Source organism: Fundulus heteroclitus, chromosome 13, assembly GCF_011125445.2.
Source record: "Fundulus heteroclitus isolate FHET01 chromosome 13, MU-UCD_Fhet_4.1, whole genome shotgun sequence".
NCBI classification, from domain to species: domain Eukaryota; kingdom Metazoa; phylum Chordata; class Actinopteri; order Cyprinodontiformes; family Fundulidae; genus Fundulus; species Fundulus heteroclitus.
In genome coordinates this window covers 7,089,405-7,109,166 of record NC_046373.1, presented here as the reverse complement: position 1 = coordinate 7,109,166, position 19,762 = coordinate 7,089,405, and the positions used below count along the sequence as shown (strand labels likewise).

Sequence of the window (19,762 nt, the reverse complement as noted above, 5' to 3'; positions counted from 1 at the left end):
TTTCCCAATTGAAATAGGAGATTTATATACCTCCACCATCCCTTACTGTGATGGAAGAACCAACATTAATGTTGTGATTAGTTTTTTTTTCAGCAGCTTGAGATTGTGAGTCCCAGGAACCATGGCAACATTTTGGAGACGGGCTGGTGAAGTGCTATTATATAGTGAGCATAGCACACACAGATATTGATGCGCATTTGTTTTTGTTGTTTGTTTTTCAGGTGATAGGGGATTGCTTTTTTTTAACCAGTTGATGAAATTCTTAAAGTCAAGTTTCTATACTGAATTTAATAAGAACAAAGTGACCAAAGTGATGCACAACGTTTAAAGTCACCAGTAGCATTAACAGTTAAATAAGGAATATAATGAAATAATACAACAAAATAAAGTTCAACATGTAGCAAAAATAACAGATTAACAAGAATAGTTAAGACAGTAAAAGCTCAAATATTAGGCCCAATTATAAATAAACAACAAAGTACAGAAGTAGGTTTTTAAAAGATGTCTTAAAATAATTAGCAGTCTGTGTAGCTCGGTTGTGAAAAGAAAGCAGTTCCATAAGTTAGGCATCACCACTGAGAAAGCCTGATCACGTTTACGTCTGAGTCGTGCACTAGAAATTGTCAAAAAACTGTTGATTTGTGGACTTTAAAGCTCTGAATGGAGCCTAAGGATGCTAGGTTATTGAATGGTTGCTGCAGTGTACACTGTGTGTATGACATGCATAGCAGTCATAGTGCCAAGAGTGTTCAAATAAATGGCTTCAAGTGCTGTCTGCCAGGTGTAGTCAAAAATGAAACTTGGAAAAGTAGCAAAACTAAAGACATTTAAAAAATAATTAATCTGACAAAAGATATACATATATAAAAAAAACAGACAAATTGGTAAAACGAATGAACGGTGAATGATATCCTGATGTATCTCAATAATCCAGGTAAAAAAAAGGTTAAGGACAACATTTTTTGGAAGGAAATGACTTAAAGAAAAGACAAAAGTACTCACTTTGGTCCAGGTAAGATGACACCAAGGGTCCTGTACAAAATGGCTCCAATGACGTAGTACATTGTGGTTTCTGATTCTGTTTCGGGCTCTGAAACAAACCAAAAAACAAAAAAATATATGACAATCATTATTATCAGATAAATGTTAAATTAGAAGATTTAAAACAAGCTCTAAATAATTGCTCAAGAGCACAAGTAGAAATATAAAATATTTGACCACAGGGGCTCAGTGGGTGAGTAGCAGTAAGTAGTTGTCTTGCAATTCAAAAGTTGTGGGTTTGATTCCAGCTTTTTCTTGCCACATGTTAATATGCCGCAGGGCAAGGCGCACAGCTCCAAGTTGCCTGAACAACCAAGAGTGTGTTTGGTTAAATGTTGCTATACTGTAAAGCACTTTGAGTGGTCGGTACAAGAGCGCTTTATAAACTCAGTCTATTCGCCATGTCAGTTGTGGAATATAAAGCATGTCAGGGTTGTGGTTGACTGTTGGGAATTCAAATTTAAAACTTAGTTAGGGGAATTATTTTATGTGGTAAACAGGAGTCAGGCCAGTAATGGTAGAAATCCAACTCCCAACCCCCCAACAATCTACATCGTTTGTAAAGGGACTGCTATCTGACCTTTTGACTCTAAAGTGAGTCTTATTAGATGCTAAGGACTATTTACACGTTTTAAGCTGCTCAGAAGTCTTGTTGGTCAGTGCAGCCAACTGATTTAAAAAAAAAAAAAAAGGTTGGAAAGATTATATCTTGTTGTGCCTTCGTGTTATGTGTAACCTGTGAATATTCTGAGCAGGTGTGTGTCTCGTCTAACATTTCATTATGGTAAAACATGACGAAAAGAAAGACTCTCGATTCTTAATGTCGCAGTTGCCGCCCATCAACATTAGGTTTCAGCCTGATTTACATCTTGTTTTGGGATCCTCTAAGTGCTGGCTCTGTTGAGCAAAACTCAAAAGCTCTGTTGAGCAAAACTGAATAGCCTGCCATGCCAACCTAAATGATATAACAGTAACACATTCGCTCTAATTATGTGCTCTAGCTGGAAATTTGAGTCCTCCAGCGGATTTTTCTTTTTTCTTTGTGTGGATGGAGTTGCAGATTGTGTCAATTTGTTTGCCACTCTTGGCCAGAAGGCTTGACCTGCTATAATACAGAAGCGTCATTAGCAAAATAGTCCACCAATAAAATGGACGGGGCTTTGGAAAAATAAAGTTCAATTAGAGATTCAAGTCGTCATGGTGAATGACCTTGCCCCAGACTCTCTTTGATTTTGTTTAAAACAATAATTTTGTTTCCTTCTCAGAAGCATTTGCCTCTTAATTTCTATCTACCAACCGACACTTAAGCTATTAATTACGTCAACTTATCATATCACATCCCCTTGCACCACTCTAGTCCACAGTCTGTCCCCAAAAAGAGTTGGGTGTCAATCTGTAAATGTAATTTTGTCTCATATGAGGGGAGAGATAAAGAAGAAGGCAAGAGAAGTAGATGTAACAAGTTCATGATGAGGGGCCACTCCCTGTTTTGCCCTTTTAGGTTGTGAAACGATGCAGAAGCATCCAGAACAAGGAGTGAGGAGAGAGCAGGAAACTGAGAGAAGCTGATGGAATCAGACATTCTGGGTGACTCATCTAAAATCTGTCTGCCTGCTGCCTAAGAGGTAATGCTTTGGGAGAGAGATAGCAGTGCAAGACAGATGAGGAAAAAAGAAGAGACAAAAAAGATCTCAACAGCGTGGGGGAAAAAAAAAAAAGCAATTGTGAGATTGTGAGGGGGCAAAAAAATCAAGATCAAAGTCAGGATGAGAAAGTCTGAGAGTTTGATGGAACCTAATTGGACTGGGTCTGTGAAGGCATGCAAATGAGAGAGTCAGTGTATTACAGCAAAATGGTAAATCAGTATGTGAGGGGGTGGCATTCCTGCGCTCAACGGTGATTAATGCCACAAAAGCACTCAATCACGAAACTGTAATTCCCACGAAGAGAGTTTTCGTCACTCTCTTCCACTTGCTGCATGGCGGAATGATTGGTGGTCAGCCATAATCCGGCAAAATGGCACACCACCAGTCACCATCTGTGAACTTTAAGATGTAATTTATCAGAAAAAAGATATCCTTAAGGGTTGGTGGAAAGCCAGAATTTACTGCTACAATTAGTGATCAAAGGCTGTTATCCTGCATGTTTGCTTTTGCTCTTCTTGCTCCTTAAAGTAAAAAAAAAAAGAACAACTGGTGAGCTATTTGGAGTATAAGCAGTAGCCTTGATTATGGGGAAGTATAATGTCCTGCTGGTAAAAGTTTGTATCTTGACATTCATTCGACATGTCACTGGTATGCACGCCATTTTGAAGAGCAACAAACTGTTTACATAGTACAGTTGAATCAAGATATTTAAATATACTCTTTAGAAATAAACACCCAATTTATTTTTATCACTGTCTGACATTAAATTAGATTTTGAGGAGACTCTTAATGTAGTGATAGCATAATTTGCAATTTAGGAAGTTGTTTGCACACTGTGTTCCTTTCCATGCTGGTGCATTTGGCTCTTCTCAGTTAAAGATTACAACGTAAATAACGGTGTTAACTAAACAGGGAAGCTAACAGTTTTCAAAGATACATTCATTTCATCTAAAGAACCATTTGCCGTCTCAGACACATTTTTCAAAAAGGAGAACTTTTCTGGGATTTTAAAACTTACCAATAGATCAGTTGCATGCCCAATAAAACATTTATGGGCTTGAAACATAGCATATGAAATGTAGGGTTTTTGTTTTCCAACTTTATACATGGGTTGCATAAATAAATCATTGGATAGTTGAAATAGAAACATACTGTATATATGTATATGTGTGTTAGTCAGAGAAGGAGAAATACGGAGGGAGTTAGCCCCCTCAGAATTCACTGAGGAGCAGGGATTGCCTTTGCTCGCTGAAGCGCTTCATGAAGCCTATCCATTGGCTACATGCGTGTGTGTCAATGAGCGTATGTGCACAAACTGAGGTGCCAGTGGGGCATTACGATCACATTTAAGCTGTCCATCTGAGATGGGCTTTCATAATGTGGTAAATGAACCAACCAAATTAAAAGCCATCAGATGAAATCATGGCTTCACAATGGAAGAAGGCAGAATTCCCACCAGGGGGCAAAGAAGGCTAATATTGTGCCAACTGAAACTGCTTTATGCAGTTTGGATATAAGGTTATTCAGGAGTTCATGCTAAAAAGGTAACAGCGTGTGTTGAATATCTTATAAGGAAGTCCCTGTGTGAATGTTTTTCTTTAGCTATGCACTTTTATTGCACAATAACCAAAGAATGGGGCAGAAAACACACACACACACACACACACACACACACACACAGCTCAAGATTTTTCAATAATCTTGCATTGCGATTTGGAGATTTTGTGAAACAAAACAGCAAAAACTTCAACTTCAATTGGAATAGAACTCCCTGTGGCGATAGTGTGAACACACCTCCAAATTGCATAGACTGGTTGCTGTGAGTTTGATGTAAGTTTTGAGAATTTCAGCCTCCAACTGAAATGTAAAATGCATTTGTCGCATTGTCTCAGCATAGTCATCACCTCATACATAGATATGACTAGGGAGGAGAATGATAAGGAGGAGGTACAGAGTTCAGGCTGTTTCCACTGACTTATTTTTAGGTTTGTGAGCTTTAATAATAAGAAAACAATGATATATGTAAAGAAGATCCATTAAATGTATTTCACAATATTTGCATGACTGTGAGCAGAATGAAAACAAACACTGTAGGTGAGCCCAGGGAGATGTGCTATGATGTTTCATAATCAAACAGTATCATCAGCACAAGTTAGAGGCCAGAGGAAGCGCTGCACTTCTGGCCTACACCCTTTCTGAACTTTAATTTGGAAAGGGGATGGAGTGCCAGACATAAAGTCTGCCAGTATAATTTCCTGTGGGATGTGACCTTTGGCTTCGGTGGGAGCGGATCACATCTGCCACTGAAATTTTCTTCCTACTCATTCATTCCTTTTCTTGTTTTCCTTATAAAATCTTATCTTCAGTGTTTTCAGGTATTGTGTTTTTTCAGCATTTTGCCCTAGTTGTTTGATTTTTGGCATTTGAATAACATACTGTATATGTGTTTGTCTTAGGCCAAGTTAGACTTCATAGGGAGAAAAAAGCATTAAGCGCTTTTATACAAACATAATTATTCTTGCTTGAGTTCATCACAATGAACTCACATGATTGAAATTTCTTTATCAGCAAGATGCCTTCAAAATGATACAGCAAACCTCCATACAGATAAAAGGAACACATCTTCTTGAAAAGCCTCCAGGGGGCGTTTTAGAGTTCACATCCTTGTCAGCTTCACTTTTTTTAATACTTAAGAAGCATTCAGTGGGCCTAAGAAAGTAACATCTATGAATGTGTGATTTTATTTTACTGGGGGAGCTGTTCTGACCTTCAGTAAAGAAAGCATTCAATGAAGCAGGCTGGATGAGAGGGAATGATAACTCAAAGTATAACAGACATATTTTACTGCTGATGTCCGCTTCCCTATTAAATGATTGCCATCTGCTTCTACCTTCATAGCAATATTTTTAAGCGACTATCCATATTTTGGGATAGCATAATAAAATCTAATCGTTCTCACTTATGATATACCAATAACTCAGTTTGACAACAGTGGTAGTCCAGCTAATTGCAATGACTGGATAACAAGTAGGATTATCGCAGAATTATTTTATTGAATTAATCATTTTTCAGTGTGGCAATACATTTTATTCTACAGTGTCCATGTTTGGTGGAAAGAATCCAAAAGGTCTCAAATGAGACTAGCTTTATATCCAATAGAGCAATATTCAGTTATCGATGTAAAACTTTTATATTTCTCTATTTCCTTGTATTTGTAAGAAGGATTTTTTAAAGAGCGCTACAAAATGAGTGCAAGTGATCCCAGACACCCCTTGCTGTATTAGAGGACCATCAATTCAGTTTATAAACTGAAATATACTATTGTATAAAAAGAACCTTCGCAGAGGTAGAACACTGTATTTTTCATCATTAGAGGAGAAATAAAAATAATTCAACGTTTCTTTTCAGTACAGTTGCCAAATTTACACAAAATCCTAGCTCTGTCGATTCATCAATTCCTTTAGCTCACAGCGAGCTTTATAAAGAAGATTGATTCCATTAAAAACCTAATCATTGGCATCCTCCTGAACATGCTTACTTCATCCTCAGTACGCAACTCCAGTGGAGTACCACAGGGTTCAGTCCTTGGTCCAGTCCTCATTACCATATATGCTTCCAATCAGTAAAATTACCAGACAGCATGGGTTAAACATCCACTGTTGAACTGATGATATTCAGATATATCTTCCTTAAACCCTGATTAATCAAATCAGTTATGTAGACTAAATGCGTGTCTTATTGATATAAAAACTTGTGTGACTTTAAATCTTCTGTTATTAAATTCAGACAAGACAGAAGTTATTGTCTTAGGAGTGTTTGAAAATGAAAGTGCTTTGTAAATCACTTAATCTGATGGCATTAAATTGGTCACCTCTCTCTCTGTACCTTCTTCCCCAAGGGTCTATTTTTAGAAGACATGGCATCTCTATCCATTGCTATGCTGATGATTGCCAAAAATATATGTACCATCCAGGCATGGTCCGTTACACCTCTTTTATTGTGTCTTGAGGAAATTAAAGCTTGGATGGCCCTTAACTTTTTACATTTTAATAAGAATAAGACTGAGGTTCTTGTTTTTAGTCCGAGCGGAAGATGTCAGAGCCCCGGGTGGATCTCCCTGCCAATGTATGTTAGGTTCATAGTGACAAATCTAGGTTTTAAGACAGACAATGATTTTAAACTTGACAGTCAAAGGCCACAGTGAAGTGTAGTTTTTATCATTTGAGAAAAATAGCAAAAATAAAACCATCCTTTCAAGGAAACAGTTAAACAGTAACCAGCTGTAGCTGGTGCAAAATGCTGCTACACATCTTTTAACAGGAACACGTAAAAGGGAGCATAATACTCCGGTCCTGGCTTCCCTTCACTGGCTCCCACGTGGGTCCCATATTAAACAGGTTTTTAAGGATTTCCTTTTTTCCACCTCCAAAATTTTGCCTAAATTACAAATATCCTGTCCAGGAGTGATGCTGAAAAACTACTTCATGCAGTTGTTACTTTAAGGCTGGTTCACAGTAATTATTTACCATCAGGAAATCAAAAAATACTGTTAAAGTAGTCTATCCAAAACGCTTCATCATTATGGGTCTGGTCTTTCTCATCTTCCTCTTGACAAAACCCCATATACATTCTCTATAGGGTGTACGGTAAGCAGGTTTGCTGGGCAATCATTGACAGTCATATCATGGACATTGCATCCGGCATTAATACATTTGGCAGTATGGGTGGGTGCCAAGTCTTGCTTGAAAAAATAATTAGCACCTCCAAAAGGCGTGTCAGCAGAAGGAAGCATGAATAGCTCTAAACCTTCCTGGTAGAATGCTGCACTGACTTTGTACTTGATAAAACATTGTGGAAGCAGATGACAAGTTTCTCCAAGTCATCACATAAAGGCAACAATTCCTCTTTGCCTCTCCACTCTTCTTCCATCCTCTGGGATCTTGATTTCCAGTTAAACAGATAATTTACTTTAATCATAAAGGAATAGTTTGGACCGCTGCTGAACAGTCTGGCTATCTGAAGCATAGACTTCAGCTGCAGTCCTTGCCTTATAAATTTCACCCCCAACTCTGAAATACGCTTTGCTTCACAGTCCTCTCAAGGCTGTAGTTATTCTTGATCCTTGTGCACCTTTTTCTACCACATGTTCTTCTTATTCAACGTTTTATACATACATGTTTATGTTGGTTACAGCACTATTAAGAGTGTTTTAGTAACAACGTTTTGAGGTTTACTCTCCTTGCGGAAGGTGTCAACGACTGTTTAGTGGACACATTTCAAGTCATCAGTATTCCTCAGATTGTGTAAAATTATTGTAACAACAACAATTCCTGTATTATTATTATTATTATTATTATTATCATTTAATGAATTGCCTTTAATAACATTTTATTTTATGGAATTGTTTGAAGGAACCTTTTGTCGGGGTTTTATTAGCTTTGAAAAAAACATTAATGCTTAAATTATATTTATCTGTCTTATGATTCTATATACAAATATAATCAAATTAATAAAATAAATGCAGTTTTAAATAATACTCTAATTTACTACACCTGTATGCAGATGATGTATATGGGTTGGCTATGAACATATTACCAAATGATTAGCGCAGACAAAAATAAGCCCCCAATTTATGGCAAATTATATTTTCCTGTGAATCTCTTACCCTCAGCAGGGATAGTAAAGACTTCCTTAGGGATGTAGAGCTTATCCTCAGCTGTTCTGGCCCAGTCTTTCATCCCTCTCCGTCCCTTCATGGGAAAGTTGATATCGCTTGACACTGCTGACACTGGCTCTCGTTGTATGGTTATCACTGAAGAAAACAAAACAGAAAAAAAAGCACTGATCCAATTCTGCAGAAAAAAAAAATGTATACCAGAGAAGTTTATCTTAAAAAGTTCCTGGAGTAGTGTTAGCAGAGGATGCTAAAATTTCAACTTCTGACTAGCTCAGTGTAAAAGCACAAAATAAGCAAATGTCTGAGATAAGTGTCAACATGATTTTATCTGTCATGAGTTGTGAATTAAATTCCCATCGACTTACTGAGATTGTTTGTCACTGTCAGAAAACTCTGAAAAGGCTTCTGTGCTTCTCCAATGAAATGAATAAAATCTTCTAATATTCTCATCAGCAAAGCAGCACCAGGAGCGACCTGTGGATGGAAAGATAAAAAAAAAAAAGCGGAGATGTGATTCCCTGATAAAAATCCAAACCAACTTTGAAACATGCCTCATTGTAATCCTGTTTTTCCTTTGGTAAGAACATTTAGTGCCATGCTTACCCATGTACCACTGGTGGCATTCATGCTCTTAGCAGAAGTCCCAAAGAAAGGAATTTACTATTTTAAGTTACAAAACAAGCCAATTAGCCATTCTAACATGAGCTTGTAAAGTTAAACAATATCCAGAAAAAGCAAAAAAACATAAGTGGTTCAAGCACAAACAAGATTCTAAAGCTGCTCTGAAAATGTCTTGTTCTGTATCTCATAATGTATTTTGCGTAGGTCTAACTGTAAGGAAAGTGTATTTTGTGAAACATTAAGTCCTGACATGTCTACATAACATGTGTATAGTCGGCTTATAGTACATACAGTGCGGTGAAGAAATATATACATATTTACCGATTTTTGTTTTTGCTTTTTTGATCACATCTAAATGTTTCATAAGTGTCATTGTACAGATTATAATATCAGACAGAAAAACCCTGAGTTGACAAAAGGTGTAGTTGTCAAAGAATGATTTAAGAATGATTTAAAAAAAGGACCACTAGTGCAACTAAATGAGATCACCACCCCACACAGTGAGAGCTGAACTTTGTGATGTAACTTCTCGAATATCCCTGATTTGTGGTCGGGGCAGTTCCAACGTTCTACCGAGAAGACTAGATTCCTCTTAACACCCCACACACGGCAGGGATTTCTCTTACGATTATCTTAAGAGAGATCATGATAATCGGGATTGACGGAAGGGGGGAGATCGATTGTCATCATTATCTCGCCGTGTGAACCCAGCATTAAGATCACAAACTGATAGCCAAACCCAGCCCTGAAGATTTTCTGGTTGAGAGAATGGTTCATGGTTCTATCAATTAAGGCATATTGTCTGTAAAGCAGTCCAAGATTACCACATTACCTGTACCATGTTTGCTGTTTGGGAGCAGACATTATGTCACAGTTGTGAATATTGTGTGTTAGCAGACATGAATGAAAGGTGTAAATTTGCAGTGTTGTACAAGGACAAAATAAGTTACTTTTTGCAGAAAAGCAAGTAATGCAATTACAGGTGGGATGGAATCTCACAATACTGAAAAGCCATGATATTTCTCATCTCTCGTCAGAGTATTATACTGAAGTTAGAAATTGAGCAATTCCTGCTTTGCTGCCTTGTATTGACACAGTTAATTTGCACAGCTCATCATAGAGCTGACTGAAAACTCTAAGCACTACGCCCCAGATGAAGGTGCCAACACTTGTCTTGTCTGCTAGCATTTTGGGTACTTATTAGAAATGAGACATGGTGATAAAGAACATACAAAGCCCTTTGATAATACTGCAGCTACCCAACTGTTACGAGCTCATGATCCTCAATTTGGTGCTGGGACATGATGGTGATGTTTTTTTGTTTTTTTTCTAAGGTTTGACTGTGCTTTTATTAGTACTGTAGACATAGAAAAAGGGTGGGCAAAGAAGAGGAGGACATGCAGTGAGCGGCACAGGCTGGAAATCAAACCCACAACAGCTGATTCAAGAACTGGCCTATGTACATGGGACACCTGGTCTATCCTCCGCGTCATAGAGCCTCCTGCTATTGCAAAGTTTTTTTTTTATTGAAACAGGACTGCATTTAATCCTCCTTAATTCAAAGTGAAAAATACAACCAGAGCTGAATGTTTTTTAAACCAAACTGAGATTTCTTAAAACCCACTATTCTACTCATTAAACCTTTATCATTATTCATTTTGCAAAAACAGTAAAGGAGGCATTTTCAATACTACTGAGATGTTAGGACCACCTTAAAGTTAAACAAGCATACGACTTTCAGTATGGACTTATCAAAGGAAATTATATTGAATTATAGTACACTGATTATATATTTTATTAAACACAGTTTTTAAGCTGTGAAACCTTTATCGCTCGTCAGGCCAGAATGAAACATATGCACAGCCCTTGCATTCTGCTGCTTTAGCACACACTGTACATATGGTGTGTTTAGGGTGCAGAGTTCATGCCGTTGCACTTTTTCAACTTGTCAAAAGAAAATCTGTTGTGACTTAATGGAAATCAGAACAAATATGCCACAGGAACAGATTTGTGATGCGAGAGCGTTAGTTTACACATCATCCACCACAGCAGCATAAGCAGCAAAGATAAAAAATACTCAAAAAGGACATGCACATGTATTACTATTTAATGGAATCTAAACTGAGTGATGAGTGTCAGTGGCTACTTAAACAAGAGTCAAGTCCTTGTGACCTGCAAGCAACAAAAAGCGCAACACCAGGATGAAATATAACTGAAGCTATCCAGCCAAATAGTGAATGAGACGAGGGATGTAAGCTTAACAGTTTTCTTCGCGTTTAACGTTAAATACAACCTTACAGCAGAAGATGCTCAAAGATAAAGTATAACAGTCTTCAGAGCAAGAATCACTTGTCAAAGCAAATGCCCAACAAGCATCGTCACCTGATCAAAGCTCCAACTAGGAGATTAATTCACCTAAATCTCTATCTACAGCTTGACATTAGCTATGTATACATGCACAAAATTTCACGATCAGATTGAAATTTATTTGGATCAAAAAACTAAAAAATAATTGGATTGTACCGTTTATATGGACACACAATCAATTAATCCAATCATAATGTGTGTTTTTATGCACCTGGCTTTATTCAGAATAGACCCACTCTGACCTGTGCAATTATCAAATTTTCCTAATAAAAGTTTAAAAAAGAAGAAGAACTTCCATCTTTGCTGAAGAAAGTATGAAATTATATTCTCTGCAACCAATACTTAAAACCTTACTATTTCAAATGACACCTTCTGAACTATGCATGTAATGGTTAAATACAAGCTGATAGCACTATGAACTATTGGTGAACAACTGTCTTGGTCATATGTCAGAAAAATGCTTGGAGAGTGGAATGTTTTGTGAGATTTATCCTTGTCCTAAAAAGTCCAGGAAGCAAGGATTTAGTGCTAAAAATAGTGACCATGCAGAATAAGATATGCTACTGTCTTGTTTATCGTTTCTACATGTCAAGTTAGCACATTTTTACTCAGGGGCATCTGCCAGTGTGAGACACTAAAATATTCACATGTCCAATCACATACTGTAATTAATAGGTAGACATTTTACCTGATGTGCGTCCTCCCACTTCTCAAGATTTTCCAAGTCCAACATGTGGCTGACAATCTGGAAGAATTTCTACACACAGGAGGAAGACGCTCAGTTAATAAGAATGCTCATCAGACTGTCCCCTATCATAAATCTAGCTAAAACGTACCAGCTGTTAATACTTCGGGCATGTTGCGGTTTATTGCCTTGGAAAACTAACAAACAACTCTTGTGTAAACATACAATTACAGTACTCAGCAAAATATATTCACACTCCCTTAAATTTGTCGATTCTTTTCATATTAAAGCCACAATTCTTAGAAAAAAAACATGGTTTTCCAAATTTATCAAAATAAATATCTAATAAGTGTGGGAATTTATTGGTATTCAGCTCTCATGGGTCAATACCTTGTACTTCAAACAAAGCAATATGCAAATATGTAAACCTTTCCATGTTGACTCTGGCTAGATGTTTAAGGTTGTTGTCCATATGAACATCGCTATAAATCTTAAGTCTTTTATCAAGCTAAACAAGGATTTATTCACTGATTTTCCTCCACTTGAGTGCCAGTATAATCGGTGCACATTTTGACTTGTGTTTAACGATTACTTCATCTTGTCGCTTTGTCATTTGTGGATAAAATCACAGATAATCATCCTGCCGTCAGACTCTCCCTCCCGAGTTGCTGATCTTGACAGCTCCTCCAGAGTAACTTTGGGCCACCTGGCTGCTTCTGTCTACTGCAACGGTGTTTTCACAGGTCTGCCTAAAAAGTGGATCAGACAGCTGCAGCTGATCCAGAACGCTGCTGCCCGCGTCCTCACTAAGACTAAGAAAGTAGAGCACATAACCCCAGTTCTAAAGTCCTTACACTGGCTCCCTATATCTCAGAGAATAGACTTTAAAATACTTCTGTTAGTCTATAAATCTCTAAATGGCTTAGCACCTAAATACATCACAGACTTGTTATCAGCGTATAAACCATCCAGACCACTCAGGTCTTCTGGTTCCAGCCTTCTCTGCATACCTAGAACCAGAACTAAACAAGGAGAAGCAGCATTTAGTTCCTATGCTCCACTTTTCTGGAACAAACTTCCAGAAAACTGTAAAAGTGCAGAAAGCCTGAGTTCCTTTAAATCGAGATTAAAAACACATTTGTTTAGAATTGCCTTTGAATGTTCAAGTTAAAATGTTTTACTGTTTTCAAATGTTCTTTTTTGTTTCTACACTATCCCTACTTGCTTTTATTCTGTTTTATTTTCCTATATTTTAATCATGTAAAGCACTTTGCATTGTCTCTGTACTGAATTGTGCTATATAAATAAATTTGCCTTGCCTTGCCTTGCCTTGCCTTGCCTCTTTTCAGATAAGGCATTCAACAATGCTCAGTGAGATGTGCAGTTCATGCGATGTTGTTTCATAAAGTAATCCTCCATGGCTTTAAACTTCTCCACAACTGTATCCCTGACCTCTTTTTGTGTTACCTTATCTTCATCAGAATCAGAATGAGCTTTATTGCCCACTAGTATTTTTGGGGGAAAGGGTTCATTTGAGTAAAGGGCGTGGAATACAAATGATTTTGAGAAAAATGTGTAAAGGCCTGTTTCCTTTCCCTTCACAATTGTGCTCTACTATGTGTTGGGCTTTCACACAAAACAAAACAAAAATTTAAGTTTATGGTTGTAACATGACATTTAAAATGGTTTAAATACATAAATACATTTGCAAATAATAATATGTTGCGTCTTGCATGCAATAGTAATTTGTTGTTTTTGTGACATAAAAAGGATGCTCTTCAAGGCATACAGAGAAGCCTCAGACGTTCTCCCCACCTGCACGTCGTCGGAAGCTGGGATGTAGGTTGCTCTTTTGAAGGTGTCCGTCACATTTCGCAGGATCTCCGTGGAGAAGAGAAGGTCGCCACTGTAGTAGCTCCTCCTCTGCAAAAGTTCCAGGAGACTCCGTACGATCTGAGACATCCCCTCCCCGGCCAGGGTCCTCTGACCCTTCGCAAGATGCTCGAGTAACTAGAACGCATGGAGAAAAAGACATTTAAGAAAATGGACAGCTACACCTCTAACTTATACAAAGACCATGACACAAATGGAACACACATAAAATACTCCAACAATTTTTTTTTTTTTTAAATGTTCACTCCTTTTATATTTCTTGCCTTTAACACAATATGGGCTTGGTCACACCAAGTAACTTGCAACATGATTGGTTTAAAAAGACAATTTCCAAAATGGCAAAGTGCCATGCAAGTAATGAAAACAAAGTTTTTTGGCATTTTAAAGGGTCAGTGTGTTTGATGCAGAGCCATCCACAAGTAGAGAAAACAAACTGTATTGACTACTCACCACAAACCCGTGCAAGAATTATTCTATCAACTAAAGTTTTTTTTATTTTTTATTTTTGTATTTAAACTGTTTGGTTAATAATAAATGGGGGGTAAGGGTGATATTTATTGAAGATTTAAAAAAAATGGTGATGCAACTTTTTATACAATGGTATCTGTTTTCAGCTGTACATCCTGACATGAGAAGATCAGTGAGCATCTATGTTACATGAATGTTGTCTTGTTTTGCTGTATCAACCCTCCAGACCACTCAGATCTTCTGGTTCTGGTCGACCCAGAACCAGAACCAAACATGGAGAAGCAGCATTTAGCTTCTATGCTCAACAAATCTGGAACAAAGTTCCAGAGCACTGTAAATCAGTCAAAACATTAATTTCTTTTAAATCAAGACTGAAAACCCACATGTTCAGAGTTGCTTTCAGCCCATAATGTGTAATGATGTTTTCACTTGATACAGTTTAATGCTTGTTAGTAGTCTCACAACCAGTAAGCGTTTTGATGTGTTTGAAGTTTTTATGTTTTCATGATGTAAAGCACTTTGAACTGCCTTGCTGCTGAAATGTGCTATACAAATAAACTTGACTGGACTTAAAGGCTCGATATTACATTTGTGAAAGTGAGTAAGATAATACAGTACGTAGAACAATTAATTTATTTTTATGTTTCTTCACACACATTTCCAAGTAAATTGTGGAGGGCACTGCATACCCTGCAAAAAAATTAAATACATAAAGTGTATATATATATATATATATATATATATATATATATATACACAAAGCTGGCACAATGGAACCATAACTGACATTATCAGGTCAAACAGGCAAAATTGACAAATCACACTCTTGAGATTATAAAGGAGAAAAACCGTGTGACTTGTCAGCAACAAAAATTTAAATCAACTTACAAATGGTAAATTATTATGAATGTGCGAAGTGCCTGAGTACATATGTAGCATTGATTTTCACATCTATGAAGGCACCACCGTTCTTAAGACTTTTAAAGAACACATTGCTAAATTCAGCAAGACAGTGCCAGACAACATTCTGCTTTATATACCTCCATGATAACAAGAATAAAGTGTAGCAATATCTAAAAATACATTGCCAGAGAAATGAAAGAAATGCTTTGGGTTTAAGATGAAAGAGAATTTCAAGACGCGGTTATGCAGTAAGGTGTGATTTTTTTTGGTGTCTGGAATACAAACAGGCAAGAAAGGTGAAACATAGCACAGATCTAGGAGAGCAACTGGATCTGAGGTGCAAGAGGTACAGAAAGTTTGTGCTTCAAATGGAAATATAAAAAATCCTAAAAAAAAAATAAATGTGTAATGTGATGCAGACAGGAAGAACAGAAGATAACCACATCGCCCAAAATGAATAATTGAATTCCGGTGTTAATAAAAGGTTGGAACAAAAGCTAAGAGTGCAAAAAGATCTGTCACGTATAATCCCTGACCCCATCTTCTTCCACCATCAAGGAGAAGCTGGAAAAGGTTGAGGTTCACAAAGCAGGAAAAGAGTCTCCCTGATGAACACATTCATTAGCTGAGTTCATTAATTGATAAGTGTGAGTGCAACACCCTGGGAAATCTAATTAAAGATAGTGGGAACTGAAGCCTCGAATAAAGAGATTGTTCATTTTCTATTTTGAGTAAACGTGTTGAAAAATAAAGTTTATTAAAAGTAGAGCATAGCTCCAAAGTTAACTTTAAAGGGGAGAAAGACTTTTGGAAAAGCTCTTATTTTCTCCAATTTTGAACAAAGTAATGACCTGTTGGAGAATGATGTTGCAACAAAGTGGTTCAAATGATGTAAGCTGGGCAAATACAGGTGTTTTCTTTTCCATGCCTGAATTTATGATATAAATAAATCAGCAAAGAGCAGTTGTGAGATGAAGAGAGAAAGTATGATGAACACTGACTTACAGCTAAATGTAATTGTCTATACTCAAGGGAGACGCATCTGGCGAAGCTCGGAGGACCCCAGAAAGCAACTCCGTTATTGTCCAGCATACATCGACGACTAGCAGATCCTAGAAAAATGAAATAATAATTAAGAAAAATCAGATAAAACATGATACAGACTGGAATAAATTAACATTATTTTGGTGAATGTACATACTTAATGTCTATGCCCAGCAAAAAATAAATAAATACAACTAGATGGGGCATGAACACATCACAGGAGATGGCATTCACAAAAATGCGAAAATGATATATTGCCCTTTAAAAAGGGGATTTCTTTTAAAATATTATTAATTAACATTTTTGCTTTTTTCTATTGTTTCAAATTTAAATAGGTTTGGTCATATTTGCAACATTTAAAAATCTACTCTCTTAAATAAAAAAAAAAGTTCCCAATCATTTATAGACAATCAATAACACAGACTTCTTTAACGTGACATTTCAAAAAACTCAACAAATAAAAAGGCCACTCTTCAGAAAGGGAAAGATAAGGTAACATGCTGTTCAAGCAACCCCACTCTATATGTATAAAATCCAGTAAAAGCACCAAACACAAATACTGCCTAAATTTTAAACTGCGATCATCAAGTCTGGAAGTGGACCCAAAATGATATTTCCCTCGCTCATAGAGGTAAGAAGTCAAATCTCAAAGTAGTAGCTTTGCTACCTTCCTACTCAAGATATCTTTTAAAAGAATATTTTTTCTGCAGTTTCTGAAAAAAATATCTGTGTATACATGGGACTGTAGGATCCCAATCAAAATTGCTAAAATATCAATTTGGTGTCAAAGGCCGACAGCAGCACTAACGCTGAGGATATCAAATTAAAACCGGGAGCTACGTGAACCTTAAAGAGTGCTAGGTCAATGATTCTTCTGAACCAAGTGTAGCTCGTGTTTTCTTTGACAGTCTTAACCTTTTGGGTTCAGTCATTAACTTTTTCAGGACATGTTTGAAGTTTAATTGAAACAGAGTGAGGGTGAATGGAAAAATAATTCTTTGATACATTTGCTGTGGTCTCTAACTCAGAATGAAATAGAAGACATCTGCAAAGTAAGTTGCTCTTCCATAATTTCTACAACTTAGATATACCAAAAAATTTGTTTTTAAAATTGTCCCATCCGGGAAGGGTTTCTAGAAACCATATTTTGTTTGCATGCGGTTGTGATGTGCAGACCAGAAGGCAATCTGGAGCTCTGGTAGATATGGCCCAAGAGCTACTGTAACACGGGCAACAAAACAAACTACAAAATACCCTTTTTATGGTCAGTAAAGAAAGACACATCATACAGGCCGTCCTTTGCATTAATCTAAGTCTGTTGTTTTGACTTTGGCAGGCAGGACATAAATCGGTGAAGGCAACAAAACACCAGACACATTTATTTTTTCTTTATATCATACAGCAAGATCTAAAAGTTTGATCTCAGATCAAACAGGATTCTACAGCTTTTAAAGCTGACTGGCAGGGTGTCTGATTGAGCCAGCCATGTTCAATACGCGGTGAAACACATTCACATAAAAGGCCATATCTAAGAGACTTTCCATTGATGGAAAATAATTAGGCTACCCTCGGTTTAACCAGTTCTGCAGTTTTTCTTCCAATTACAATGGTTGAGGAAAGAACCAGAACATAAAAAGTGCAAGTAGGAAATATTAACTGTGCTAATTAAAGGCAGATGTTGAATGTATTGTCATGTAAGTCATTGATTCCATTCTTTATTTTTTTTTCTTTGCAATTCTTTCTTTAGCAGAAAGTAAGCAATTTAAATTGTTCCTGTTGCTGCTTGAGTAATAGCAGTGCAATGTAATTTCTGCACCTTTTAAAAGGCGAAGCTCGTGCTTTGCTTATTTCTTGGTTAAGATTATCTCACAAACTTGCTGGGAATGTAATGTCTTATTTCACTTTAGAATTTTACAAATGACAAGCCCTGGCAGTACCAGACAGAACTATTTGCACCTCTGGTGAATAAGAGTTGAGAACATGCAAAAAAATAAAAAAATAAAAAATGTAGTAAAAATGTTGTAGTAAAATCTCACAGAACACTTTATAAAACCAACCTTTAAGTCTGGTATATTCATTGAATGTGGAAAAAAAATATGAATTTCAAGAAATCACCAGAGGCCCAATTATTGCTGCCTCTTATGCAACCCTCTATGGCCAGGAGGACAGCACTCGGTCTTTTGTGTAATATTTCCCAAGGTTGTGGGGAACAAAGACAGACATATTTTATTATTCCTCTTTGCAAAGTTTCTCTAGACCAGGGGTCTAACCTCGGGACAAAATGTTTGTCCCGAGGGCCAAAATTGCCAAGTCAAAACTACTTAAGGGCCAAAATAATAAAACAAGTAAATTTAAAATAATAATAAAAAGAAATTCATAAAATATAATTTATTTTCTTAACTTATATGAGCATGCCAAGCAAACAGATTCATCAGATTTTCAGTAGGATTTTTTTGTGTGTTTTTCTTTCTTTGAAAAGGCTTTGTGCATTTAGCCAATTTTATTAAGTGACTCAAAGGCGGATTTTGGTGCACTGAAGTCTGCATTCAAGCAAAAAGACATTGGATAAATGTGGTTCTTGGTACTATTAAATTAAAGAGATTGTAAAAAGTGTGGGTATTACTAGACAAATACTTTGAGTTGTAAATAAAATTTCCAATTTAACGTATGTGTAATAATTTTGCTCTCATTGTCACCTGTTTGGATTGATAAAATTTTAACTATGAGTTTCATTCTATTTTCTGGTGTCATTAATTGCTTGTGCGAATGTGTAATGCCCGCCACCACGTGTTGCAATGAATCGCACTTTGGGGACCTAAAAAAGTGAAGTGAGGTGAAGTGATCTTTCAAAAGATAATAGGAAATATAGGAGGATCAATAATAATAAAAAAATATGCATCTGGTTCACATTTTATTTAAAAAAAATGGCCTGCAAATGTTTTATACCCTTCTTAACAGCTGTTGAAAAAAAATCTTTATTTGCATCACAACAATCTCTTATAACTGCTGACGAGCTTTTTGCAAGTTTTCACTGGTGTTTTGATCATTTACCCTTGTTGAGCCCTGTGTCTTTCAGGCTGGAAGGCCTCCTCGCTTTCATCCTTGTTTTGGATCTTTACCATTCTGAGAGACCCAATGGCAACACATTTTCAGCTTACAGGCAAACGCCACCAGACCATTATTTAAAATCACCTAGTTTTTTGTTTTTTTTAAGAGTGACATGATCTCATGGAATCCTGATGCATTTTGTGTCTTTGGCGTTGAGCTCTGTATCTTCTTAGCCTCCCATTGCATCTAGCAATTATTTTACTCATCCCTGTGCTTTTGTTTTCATCATGTTCTCTTATTTCTCCTCCATTACCTAGCACTGTTTTCATACTCTCTGTAACATTTCTTGCCATTCTCAGTCAGCGTTCG

General features: G+C 36.8%; 1 protein-coding gene across 14 annotated transcripts in view; it reads right to left on the bottom strand.

The window, feature by feature from the left end:
* Nucleotides 1-19,762, bottom strand: part of adgrb2 (adhesion G protein-coupled receptor B2) — a 351,672-nt gene that overhangs the window by 124,701 nt on the left and 207,209 nt on the right. For all 14 annotated transcript variants that reach the window (XM_036144964.1, XM_036144962.1, XM_036144961.1 and 11 more), the window contains 6 exons: nucleotides 16,307-16,413; nucleotides 13,853-14,047; nucleotides 12,041-12,109; nucleotides 8,730-8,838; nucleotides 8,353-8,499; nucleotides 1,003-1,090 (listed from right to left, as the gene is read on the bottom strand). In XM_036144964.1, coding sequence (XP_036000857.1) covers nucleotides 1,003-1,090; nucleotides 8,353-8,499; nucleotides 8,730-8,838; nucleotides 12,041-12,109; nucleotides 13,853-14,047; nucleotides 16,307-16,413 — 715 coding nt within the window. The remainder of the gene's footprint in view (nucleotides 1-1,002; nucleotides 1,091-8,352; nucleotides 8,500-8,729; nucleotides 8,839-12,040; nucleotides 12,110-13,852; nucleotides 14,048-16,306; nucleotides 16,414-19,762) is intronic.